The sequence below is a fragment of the Typopeltis vanoorti genome, chromosome 17 (assembly GCF_054136105.1).
Source record: "Typopeltis vanoorti isolate ZY-2024b chromosome 17, IOZ_Tvanoo_1.0, whole genome shotgun sequence".
Taxonomy (NCBI): domain Eukaryota; kingdom Metazoa; phylum Arthropoda; class Arachnida; order Uropygi; family Thelyphonidae; genus Typopeltis; species Typopeltis vanoorti.
In genome coordinates this window covers 48099246-48112632 of record NC_143565.1, presented here as the reverse complement: position 1 = coordinate 48112632, position 13387 = coordinate 48099246, and the positions used below count along the sequence as shown (strand labels likewise).

The following is a 13387-nucleotide window of genomic DNA, read 5'->3' as shown; positions in this document are numbered from 1 at the left end:
AATTTGATTTTTAAGTAGCACGGTGAAAAATATATGAAAAGATAAAGGGTTACTACAGTTTGCAGAATTTGTTATATCAAAACCGCGTTGTATAAGTACCACGTTGAACAAAGGCTACCACAATTTGTAGACCGCGTTATATGGAAACCGCGTTGTATAATTACCGCTTTATACAAGAGTTACCTGTATTTTATATTAATTTTCCTTTAAAAATTAATGCTTTATAGTACATTAGTCTAGATTTTCGTTAATATAGCACTGCATTTTGTGTTTTCATTACATATTTTTATTGAAATATTGCAATATTAAATACATCTGTAAAACGGTGACAAAAAAGCACAAGAAACGCAACAGAAACAGCAAAGTCGAGGAAGTTATTGCCCTATAAAGATGATCTTGAAAAGTATCTTGAAAATAATTAAACTTCGGAATTCGCAGAGTTAAAGCATATTATTACACACACGATGCGGGAATTAGAGAAAGTTGAACAGCGTTTTAAGCAACAGAGTGAGGATAAAAAAAAAGCTAAGTAACACAATGAAGATCAACAAAGCATTGAATCGGGTACATTAGTTAGTAGCGAAATCAGACAGGTAAAGTTGATTATAAATAGAAGGATATCACTGATATACCCATTCTGTCATAAAACATGCCATTGATATGAGAGCGGGTTATAACTTCAAGTTTTCTCGGAGCAAAAATTAAAAATATAGCACAAGTAATTGAAAAATTGGTGTGAAGTAAATTTGATTTCAATAAAAGCGGAGGCCTACAATTTCATCTCTGGAGTCTAGAGAAATTATTAATTGGCATGAGACATAATACTAACAGTCAAGCTAAATTATGATAGGAGGAATGATGAGAATCCCTGTGTAAGCAGATACTTCATTTTTATGGAAATTATTATGAGAATAAAAAAAAATAATTTGTTTCGTTCATTTCGGAGTCATCAAGCATGTGCAAGGATGTCTGCATAAGAAAGGCAATATATAAGAACAGATACTTGTAAGTTGTTCAACTGGATCACGTTGTATACTGAAATGAGTATACTAAAAGTATGCCGGTAACTTAATTATTATGTCCGTACACATATTTTAGAAGTACAACAAAGAAACATGCAGAGTTTACTGCCATGACGAAAACGTTTGGACATCAGGTTGTAGTCATTACACAGATCTGTCTATCACAGAGAGAGAGAGAGAGAGAGAGAGAGAGAGAGAGAGAGAGAGAGGGGGGGGTACTAACTGGTATCGAGAGTAAAGGGTACAATAATTTTAGGAAGGACAACAGAGGAGGGTATGCTTCTAATGATATTAGAAGACTTGAATCCAATTAGGTTGGAGACCTACGAGTGCAATACTAGTAACAATTTCCCATGTGATAGTAAACTCTGAAGTAATCTTGTGTGAGAGGGTTACCTGTATTTTACCTGTCGTCTAACAATATTAAATATATAGCAAGGTGTTGTTGCAGACCTAGGTCGATCCTGAATCTTTGCTAGTGACAAAGAAATGCATTACTGAATGAAGATGTTGGATGCGAAACGAGTAATAATAATTGGCAAATTTAATTATCTGAACTTTGATTGGTTACAATGAAATCTCATAATAGATATCAGAAGAGTTCATCGAAAAGGCCATTCATCGAAAGACAATTCATCGAAAAGACAATCCATCGAATGAACAATTCATCGAACAACAATTCGTCGAAAATGCAATTCATGGAAAAAAACAGTCGGCATGGTTAAGTTTTTGTTCTAAATGGATCACTTTTATCATAATATTATCGAAAATTTAAAATTTTCGGTGAATTGTCTTTCGATGAATTGCCTTTTCGATGATTTTCATGTAACCCTCATAATAATAATAATAATAATGAAACTGGGTTTATTGGGCTGTTGCGAGACAACGCAAACAGAATGTGACACACGGAACTCGAGGTCAAAGTGTTAGATACCGATTAGAGTGTCAAAGGTGGTTTCAATGATAAACGTGACAGTTCTACCTCAAGTTGGTGGTAGTAATGATTGAGAGTATGCTAATCCCCTTCAATTCTTACATTTAGCGAGATCTCCTTTCTATGGGATTATAATTATCATTGCTTCTTTCCACTGTTTAGGTATTTTTTCCGTCTTATGTGCTTATATGCTTCCGTATTTAATAGTTGCTAAAGATCATTTGTAGTTTATCAGCAACGTTGCTTTAGCAATTGTTGCTGATAAACTACAAATGATCTTTAAGTTCTGATTTAATAAACTACAAAACATCTATAAGTTCCGATTTAATATTTAAATTTGTGCGTACAGGAGGTTCTTCAATTATTGAACTTCTAATCATGTCAATTATATTGTTTGAAACGTTTAAAATCTCTTCCAAGATCGCATATGAAAATGAAAAAGATATAAATCTAAACATTGCACAATATTTAAAAATAACAGATGTAATTAACTCCATATTTAAACCAAACCTAACAAAAACAAACAAACCAGACTAAAAGTATACAATACATCAGCCCTACCTTTCACTTGTATGGAAATGAAATCTGGACAATAAAACAAAAAGACAAACAAAGATTAACAACAGCAGAAATGAAGTTCATGAGAAAAACTGCAAAGTATACCTTATTGATCACAAAAGAAACGAAGAAATTATGAAAGAATTAAACCAAGAACCAGTAATAGAAAAAATTAAAAAATATAAACATAAATGGATGGAACACGTTCAAAGAATGAAAACAGAAAGATTACTAAAGCAAGCCTTAAATTACAAACCATTAGGAAAAAGAAAACCAGGACGTCCTCTTAAGAGATTTAACAACGACTTATAAGGCCGGAACAGGCCACTCTAGGCCTAAATCCTTGATAGCATGATGATGATGATGAAAATCCTCTTCCAATTTTTCGTTCCATCTACTAAAAATTCCATTCTCTTCTTAACAGCAAACCACCTTTTTCTCTTATAGCATTTACGGGCTTGTTTTCTTCAGAGCATATTCTCCTTGTCACCTTATACAATCTTCCAATGTGCCCTAATGTTGCAGCCTTTTGTGCTTCTTCTGCTAAACTGTCCTTATAATCCCGTTTATCTTCTCTTGCCGATCTTTTATCAAACTCGTATTTTTCTCTAGAATCGCGAAAATGAATTTATTTAGCTCACTGGAATTTAACAGCACTTTCCAACATCATTTTAACTTTGTCTCTTTCTTCTATCAGCCTCCATGTCCTGTCTGAACAAATACTTGTTCTTTTTCCCCTCCTTAGCACCCAAACATAATTTCTCATTGCTCTCTTGCGACCTCGTTTTATGCCATTTTAATTTTTTCCTATTGCGTTTTATTCATTGGCTTTGTACTTTGTCGCCTTATAGTTTCTCATTTTCTAAAATATGAAATCGATTTTTTATCATAACAGAAAAGGTTTTCTTAATTTCGTTAATTTTTAATTTAGACATGTCATATTTTGCCCTTTTCTTTATCATTTTCCATTCTAATTTCTAATTATTTTATCCCATGCACTTTTAATTTAATTTTGGCTGTTACTAAGTAATGATCAAATACCTCATCAGCTTTTCGCTTTATTTTCACTTCTGAGAGTGAACCTCTGAAATTACTCTTGATTACAATATGATCAATTTCAGTTTTGCTTTTACCATCTGGTGATATCCAAGTTATTTTATGTATTACTTTATGCTTAAATAAGCTTCCCCATCACAAAATTATTCATTTCATAAAATGCCACCAATATGTCGTTATCCTAGTTTCTTGAATCCCATTCTTCATTACCTACTGCTTTCTCGTCTTATTTATTTCTTTTGCCAATTTTAGCATTCATTTTACCCATAAGAATAACTTATCAAAGTGCCAGACCTCTTTCAGGTCTATTATCTGATCTAGTAATATTCTGCAACGAATCTATGTATACATGCGTGCTTTCTCATCCTACTGCAGCAATGTAGTAAATATGATATCTATTAATTGTCAATCTATTTCGAACATTACAAGTAGAATAACTAGCCATCACAATCTAAAATTAAATTTTAAAACAAGCTTCGAAATTGCAAGTTGTTCATTATGATAACGGCAATCCATCATTCATTAAAATTACGATACTGTGTAAAATATATAAAAAATACATACTTTCATTTAAAATGCCATTCTTCATATGCCAGAGTCGTTTATATAACAACTTATATGAATATATCCAGTATGTGGACTTCTAGGTAATGTAAATGGATGTCGGAAAAACATGTTTTTTATCTAAAATAATGAATGAACTATGTATTTTGTACCAGACAACAATTTTCACGTTTTAATTTTATATGTGACTCTGGTTGACAATAAGCTATTTCAAAAGTTCGAATAAAAATATTATCATATACCTTCCGGTGAAATATTATAAAACGGCAGCTCATTTGCACTATGGTTGGGAATAGGGTTAGATATTCAAGGAATCGACTCTGAACACCGAACATTGAACTTTTGCGAGATACTTCAGGACTCCAATAATCAGGGTGATGTTGTTTTATAAACATCGAGCGATGGAAATCATTTACGCGGAAAAGATTGTAACAAATATGAATTCCACATTTGCAATATGGTTCAATGCTTTTGCTATTTGGAAGTAAAAAAAGAACAGAATGGTGGGCTGCCTAGTCTCTTAAGGACGAAAACTGCGTCCTTGGTAGCCGTGATTGCGACGTGAATATTTGTTTGCAGTGATTCTTTAATCGGAAAGCTGAAAGCATTGAACATGGCAATATTAACACTGTTACAATACACCATACACCGCCGACTGCGTTTGCGAGACTTTTTCTAGGCCACCCATCTTGCAGTCCTGATTTTATACTCAATGATTTTAATCTCTCTAGACTGCCAGTGACTGGAATGTGCAGCAGGCGATTTCTTCCTGGTTAGAGACAGAAATGAATTCTGCTATGCAACGGTAGACGCATTAGTGTGCAGTGATAGGAGAAATGCGACACTTCTTTTGCGACTATGTGGAAAAGTCATGCGTACCGAATTCCACTTCTTTGTCATAAATCAGCATCTGTGTCAGAATGAATCCTTCAAATAAGGTCATGATTTCCTTACACTCAACGATTTCCATTTCTCTACACCACGGAAAAGCACTTGGCAGCAAACGATTTGAAAGTCATGGGGATATACAACACAAAATTGTTTCATGGAAACGAATTCTTGTACGTCAGGATAAATATCTCAAATACTAGGGAAATTTTTTCATGGTAGGAGAAAAGCAATACTTCCTTCACGATTATATGGAAAATGATGTGTACGAAAGATGAGTTTGCCATACATGTGTCTGTATTAGAATAAATCCTCGTATACTGATAATTTTCTCCTTATGTACTGAAACCTGTCTATGAAGAGTAGCAAACATTGGGGCTGCTACTCTTCATAGTTCATAAATATACCTACCTTTATTTTTATATGTAGATACATAGAGATTTAGTTTACAGATACTGCATATAAAATAAGTTATTTCTCATGACTTACTCCATCAAAGTGATAATAAATATATCTAGCATTTTTCAAAATTTTAAAGACTCTGTTGCTGTGGGATTCACCTAAACAAGAATCATGGCGTAAGTAAATAAAATATCAGCAGAAGAAATTATAAAGCTTTTGTTAATGAGAATAAACCCACCCGCTGTAAACTGCCAAGGTAACAGTTCAACAAGACTGAACATATATTCCGTTTCAATCTGCACTTGAGACTTATCCTTCGGGAACTTCTTAGTAAGTTATCTAATCTGTTCAATAAAAGCTTTTCTCAGATCATTCACACGAGAAGCAGTTATAGTGTTAAGATAAAAATCAACGACCATGAATCAACCACTCATGAGCATTACAGAAGATGTAAATACCCAGTAGCTTGTTTTGATTTCGTTCATGGGAAGAATTACTCTGATCACACTAAAACATGTTTCAAGCACGCTGCTTTCATACCACAGTAAAAGCATAAAGGAAAACGCATCACCAACAGCATCAGTGAGTTCTTAAATACGAAGGTAACCACATCGGAGGAGAGTGACATCATCAACCGACACTGTGATGGAAAAACGATGCAAACATTTGATGTTGGCTAAGAATTTGATGTTCATGTTGACTGTTTCTTTAATTTCAATTTACGAAATTTCCTGAAAGAAACAGTCCCATTGATAGCATTTGCCAACTAGTCCATTTGTGTACATCTTCCATAGCACTGACAGCGTCAAAGAATCTACAAATGCTTCGTCACCTACTCTCAAAAAAAGCATGTTGACGTCTGCTTTGGACTGTATAGTGATGACATGCATCGAGGCACTTGCCGTAGAGTAATACTGCACCTCACTGATAAATGTTCAGAGATTTGTTTCTTAAATATGAATGTGAATCAATATTACACTCGTTTAATTATCTTCAGTATTAACTAACAAAGTATTTTCAAATGAAATACTTCTCCAATTTTGAAATGTTTACAAAGGGCGGTTTAACTCAAGATGCCCTTTTGTGGTTGCATTGCTCTCTCAAATTAGATGGTAGAGCGAAAGTTAATAAAGTGAGATGATCGACACATTACACAATACTTGCGTGCTATAGCCGTTTCACATAAACAGAATTGGCTTGTTGGAAACATCATATGCATATGAGGATACATAATCTACTGTTTTGCAATTCTGACGTTCAAAACTCCAGAGGTGAACCTTTCTACCTAACAAATAACCAATGAAAAATAATTTTTTTTCAGAAACGTTTAAAGTATGCATGTTGTTTACACATAATGAAATGCTGTCATACTTTAAATACGCTATACGTAGAGCTCTGAGATAGAAAAACAATGGTGTATTTTTCCATGAAATTATCATAAAATCAATACATAAGTGCAACACGTACATTAGTACCATCTCTCTATATTGGAACATCCCGAAAGTCTATTACGAAATATTTCTTTTTTAATTTTTATACTTTCCTTTAGAGATAATAAATATAACCTCTTCTTGTGGAGCATATAAAAGTAAACATCTACTTATCTCATTCTTTGCCACTGAATATTAATACATTGTGAAAATGAAATAATTTGCTTTAATTATATGTAAGCAATATTTAATTCATTCTCTTTTTCTAATTTTACATTTCAGTTTTAAGCTTTTCCTAGGTGTTGTAAGACACTAAATTTTATCAAAGAACGAGGATATATTCGACTTATTTTTATTTTATTTATTTGTTTATTTATTTTTTACAAAAGAAATGATCTTTCCAAAATGATATAGTGACCTACTATTTCCCTATTCAAATAACGATTAACTTCGTGGTTTTAAACAAGGACTCGTAGATTATACTTAAATTAAATTAGTTTCTGTTATTAAACTATTCATAGTCAGTATAGACCAATGAAATGCAAATGCATTGTGTAAACTTTCTAAAGGAGTTTTCGTTGGTTTTTGTAAATGTGAAATCTGTAATGTTCACAGACTTTCAAACATCATTCAAAAAGTGCCCTAGTTTTCGTTAAGATATCCAGACAAATGAATCACTTGTTGATTTTTCGATATATTCTGAGAGTAGATAATGTAAAAATGTGAAAATATTGTGATATAAGAATAAACATGTAGTTTTATATGTGTCCAATTGTTCAATCCCTAATCAACTGTCTAATTCTACAAGAGTAGGAAAAATGTATTACAGTCATCCTCGACTTACGTCCGGGTTCCGTTCCATCCGGCTGGACGTAAGTGGAATCGGACGTAAGTCGATACATTAAATCAACAGAGTTATAGGGGTTAGGGACTTAGCTGTAATAAGGATACTCTCATTTTAATTTTTAAACCTTATTATAAAAGTGTACTGTGTGTTACTGCCACAATAAAACAGGAGAATAATCACCCAAATCTTCCTCCATAATCGCATCTTCATTACCTTCTCTGTGTGAACGATCACGTTGGGGCTCTTCTGGTGTAACCTTTGTTTATTTGATGAAAAGGTCCAATGTGTTTTTCTTATTCCTCTTCTTCTTTTCATCATAAATTTGTTCATAGCAAGCATACGCATCATGTACTTTCGTTTCTAATATTAAGTAGCGTTCAACAGTGGGATCCATGTCTTCAGCCATTTTGAGAACATCGCTAACTTCAGAGAACATTTCTGCAAGATCCTTCACTGTGAATTGTTTAATTACCTCTCCTGTTTTTCTTTTCCCTTTTCTCGTTTTTCCTTTTCTGCAACATTTGTTCCTCCAGTTCGACCAATTCTTCGTTGGCCATCTCTTCAGGGGAACTTTCTATGAGTGGAATTATGTCGTCATCATTCACTTCGAGATTCAGATTGTTTGCTAGGCCCAATATTACAAACTTCCAAAATCATGCACAAACCATTTTAATGTCTTTTTCCATATGCCACTCATATGTCACTGAGAGGTCACTTCGTCCAAGCAACAGCAATATTTTTAATAGCGTGATAATTATTGAATGTTTTCCAGAATTGCACGAGAGCCTGGTCATTTCCTTCGTTAGCAGAAATGGCTTGTGAAAAAGTTTTCCTTAGATAATAAGCCTTAAACGCTGCAAGAACTTCCTGATTCATCGATTGGATCAATGAAGTAGTGTTTGGTGGGAGAAACATGACTTTGAACTTGGTGAAGATCACGGCTATAAGACGGATGACCTGGAGCATTATCTAGGATTAATAAAATTTTAAATTCTGCATTTTCTTTCACACAATAGTTTTTCATTTCACTTGCATAACAGTTGATTAAAACATCCGCAAACAATTTTTGAGTCATCCACCACTTCTTATTGCACCGATAATGAACTGGGAGTATGCTTCTTAATGTTTTTGAAAATTCGTGGATTCTGGCTTTTTATCTTAGTGTCATATATGCATAAATGCAGACCAAACTTGGTGTAGAGAAAATCATTTGTTCTGACGATGGTTAAATTTAGAAGAAAATCCCCAGAGGTGAAATTCCTGTCCAAATAGAAGAAGAAAATATCGTCGATCTCGTCCAAGTATTACTATAGCAATTAACATTAACCGGATTTATTACTGTTAACAAGGGTATCATACTCAGAACTGTCGGTGTTATTTTCACTTCAGTATGTTATTCGTCCAATTAAACCCTTCCGCGGCAACATCACTCCAATTTCAATTTAACGCAATGTTTCATATCCTTTTGAAATTATCGTTATAAGTATATGAAATAAGTGTTGCAATGGAATTTTTGTGTGCATTTCTTACACTTGTAAAAATAGTTATGCTGTTATGTATTATCTTCCTTTTACATGCAACTATTTATCAGAAGAAATAGCCATACAGCGCATTTTGCAGATGTAAATTATATATAAATTGAGGATATTGAAGATCTAACATTATTTCTAAGCGGAATGCACGTAGAAACTTCAAAAGTGTAGAAATTTCAACCAGAGAACTTTTTCGAACGGAACGGCATTGAACTTAGACGACAGGAGCACTACCCAAGCTTTCATTTATTAGTCTTTTTATTAGTGCGTTTAATAAAGATTTAACTAACCTGACAACTGTTTCGAGCTTAACTGGTTCTCTTCAGACTAGTGGCGCACCCAGGGGAGTCAAAGAGGCTCTGACCTCCCCCCAAAAAAAACGAAAAAGGGAAAAAACACTAGAACATTTTCCAAAAATCTTTTCCTAATTAAATTTTTTTTTTATTTATGTTGTGTCGTGTCTTCTACTTCTATACTACTTATGAATTAGCGGTCACATAAGGTGGGAATATACTAAGGCTCTCAGAATGACGGCCGCTGTGAACTCAAGGCGAACAAAGCGGTGCTAGGGCGGATCGAGCGATACATCGTTTGCCTGAGCCAGGCCAGAGGAGATCACTGGTATCAGGTATTGACGATCACTGCAGATACACAGTCATAGGTCGTATGCAATGCGTAGTGTGTATTCTCAAATTGTCTACTCAACTCCTTCCACTCCCCCAAGATTAAATCTTCAGTGCGCCACTGCATACAGACTACACAAAATGTGTATTAATCGACTGTTATATTTAAAGTTATAAGTAAAAGCAGGAATAACTATGGAATGATGGCTTTAAAAAGTGTCGATGGTAGGGAAATACAAAAGCAAATCAAATAGTTGAGTTACTTAGTGATCAATTTGCAAAAGTGTACCATCTTGGTTGTGATATTGCAGTGCCGAATGTATCATTGATTGGCGAGAGTCTAGTTGACGTGCTTAGTATATTACAGAACCTTAATGCTAACACTGCCGTAGGGCTTAATGGCACATCGGCCCACGTGTTACAAAATTGTGCAAGAGAATTAGCGCATCATCTAACCAGGCTGTTTAGTTTGAACCTCAGTTCTAGTAAAGTTCCAACAGAGTGGAAAACAATTCCACTGCATAAAGGAGGCTTCAAGACAGAAGTAGCAAATTATAGGCCAATCAGTATATCTGGAGTCGTTGGATAATGGAAATATTTACTCGGTGATACTGCTGGACTTTGCAAAAAGATTTGACAGGATTCCACATGGAACTCTGTTGCATAAATTAGAGCAAATGGGTATGGATCCGAATCTGGTGATTTGTATGAGGGAGTTGGTGATGGACAGATGGTTGATAGTTTTTGGACGAGCTGAGTCCAGGAGAAAACGGTGATAATGGTGCACTTTGTCCTCGGTCCTCTGTTGTTTAATTTGTACATTAATGATATTGGAAATAATTTGAAAAGAAATATCCACTTGTTTGCTGATGATGCAAAATTAGGAAGAGCGATAGTCAATTCAAATGATGTAGATACCTTGCAGGATGACTTAAATACCTTGCAGGATGACTGATGGTATGGGCTGAGGTAAATGGCTGCCAGTTTAACGTTGCTAAGTGTAAAGTGATGCACTTCGGGAGGATGAGATCACATGCTGTTTACTATATTAATGGAACTAAATTGCAAGAAGTTTATGAGGCAAAGGAATTGGGAATTATTCTGGACAGAGAATTTAAGTCTAGAGGGCATACTGCAAAAGTTTCCAACGTTCGATGATGAAAAAGGCAAATGAGTACTAGATCCAACATTATTTGAACCGAATATTTGTAGAAACTATGAACGTTTCGTGATTTGAGAACTTACGAGAAGTATCTCGCATTGATTATCATCGCCAGTTTAAAAATCTTCAGTTTTCGGTTTCTGCAGTTTCTAGATCTATCTTTCCCATTTTCACATGGGAATGTCCAACACACTGTTATTAAGAAACTAGGAAGCCCTATATGAGCTGTCACACTCATCTGACGTCTCTGCCCAATGGCCTAGAAGTAAGTCTTTATCCAGTCTGTCCCTGAATCATCCAACAAACTGGACTCCTTCCTATTGTCCTCACCTCAATACCCTTTAAAATGATGGAGAAGAGTACTGAGGTAAAGATAATAGGAAGGAGGCTAGTTTGTTGGATGATTTTATGAGCACTTTTATGGACTCTGCTCCACCAAACTGGCCACCAGTATTTTTCCGTGTTCCTCGAATCATATAAGAACACACGCAGCTACCATTAACATCAGTACTCAGTTCAACTTCAAGCCTAACGAACTATCTTATCTACTTCTTTCATTTCATTTACCTCTGTTCTTTGGACCAGCCTTAGCCAATCCTGTTTTTCCCTAGTGGACCTCCTCCCCTCAGCTTTTCAAGAAACGTGTTAATACACTCCTTCTTTCTCCTTAATCCCTTGCATAAACAGGTACTTGAATGAAATAAATTATTAAATAAAATAAAACAATAAATAAATTAAATGTGTTATTTAATAAATAAAATTTAAATAAATTTTATGTGTGTTCTTATCTCATTTCTAGCGTTCACAGTATAAGACCACCTCGCCCTTGAACGAAACTACGAAATTGTTAAGGATTAGAAAGAAAATAATTGTATTATTAATTTTACATATATGATTATTATTTAAGTGAAAAATTTATTTTTTTAAATTAAAAACAATTTATTAGTCCCAATGAACAATCAAATGAAATCGTGGCATTTCCTGAATGAATATTAGATCACTACTTTTTATAAACATTGAGAGCGTGCTGAGGTATCTCTGATAACCGTTATTTTCCCTTTATGCAGTCAGTCGAGTATGACGTTTCTCTCTCTCTCTCTCTCTCTCTCTCTCTCTCTCTCTCTCTCTCTCTCTCTCTCTCTCTCTCTCTCTCTCTCTCTCTCTCTCTCTCCCAGAGTTACTTTCATTTCTAAAGGAGGAAGCATACACGGAACAATTAGAGATGATAATCTTTCCAGTTGGTTGGCAGGTAATACCTGCAATGAAAGGTGCACCAAGTTAAATATTGTAGATGTGGGGGAGAGGAATTCCCGCATATGTACGATAGTTGGAAAATCTATGGTGTAGTAGCCTGTGCTCGATACCTAATTCTACTTGCAATTTGGTTTCATATTTGGAATTACTGCATGGTCTGTAAGAATTCCAATGTTGCATCAGAAGAGTAAAAAAGCGGATATATTAACAAATATAAATACCCGCCTATCGATATTCAGTTCACTCATTACATGATTTTTTCAGTAAAATGAAACATTCTGTCGGGATGTTAACCAAAACGTGTTTATGCTGCATTGCTCATATATTAATGTTAGCCAAAATGCGTACTGTAAACTGTAATCGCGTGCGAGCTGAATATAATCCTAATCTTTATTTTCGGCCATGCATTCCTTCTAATAGAACGATTAACGAGTTTAGTAACCAACAAGGATCCTTATATTATATTCTTCCTAAGTTGTATCCGAATCATCAGAGGCGACTAATGATAGACGTATGTCGAAAATTTTACAGACGAATAAACCTTCCATCAACGTCATGCACTCTTGATGAGATTCTTCCTGTTGAGCGTTCCGTCCGAGGGACAATGGAATGTCCCTTTTCCCTAAAGATGGATTTCAATCCTAACAGAATTCCAGATTTGCTATTTACAACCAAATGCTCTTGTCGCAGGCCAAAATGTACTTCAGTGAACAGTGAAAGGTGTGAGGAAGTGGTCTATGATATGCCGGTAATGTGGCGGACTGGCTGCTTAGGTACCACTCATGTGTATCGTCAGGGATTTCAAAGAATCGTGACCGCATGTGTGAAAACATTTTTCCGAGAGCCTCGTGGTAAACCAGTAATAACTATAACTCTACCGCCAAGAGATTAAGTGGCAACGAGTCACGGAATTGTTGAAAATGAAGTCCACTTAAAAGATATATTTTCCGTAGTTTATTTATGTATTTATATGTATTTATTTCATTTTGCCTTCGTTTTTACAAAGACTAAATTATGTGAAGTCCTTATCCTTATATTTTCCGTAGTTTATTTATGTATTTATTTCATTTTACCTTCGTTTTTACAAAGATTAAATTATGTGAAATCCTTATCCT

General features: G+C 34.7%; 1 protein-coding gene across 1 annotated transcript; it reads left to right on the top strand.

The window, feature by feature from the left end:
- Nucleotides 1–12612: 12612 nt before the first annotated feature.
- LOC150097368 (interleukin cytokine-related protein 17.1-like) lies at nucleotides 12613–13164 on the top strand. The gene has a single exon (XM_090407653.1). It carries the CDS (start codon nucleotides 12613–12615, stop codon nucleotides 13162–13164), a length of 552 nt encoding a protein of 183 aa, XP_090263779.1.
- The last annotated feature ends 223 nt before the right edge of the window (nucleotides 13165–13387 follow it).

Bases quoted from the DNA above. Each gene is read 5' to 3' on its own strand.
- LOC150097368 (XM_090407653.1), top strand. From the start codon at position 12,613: ATGCGTACTGTAAACTGTAATCGCGTGCGAGCTGAATATAATCCTAAT.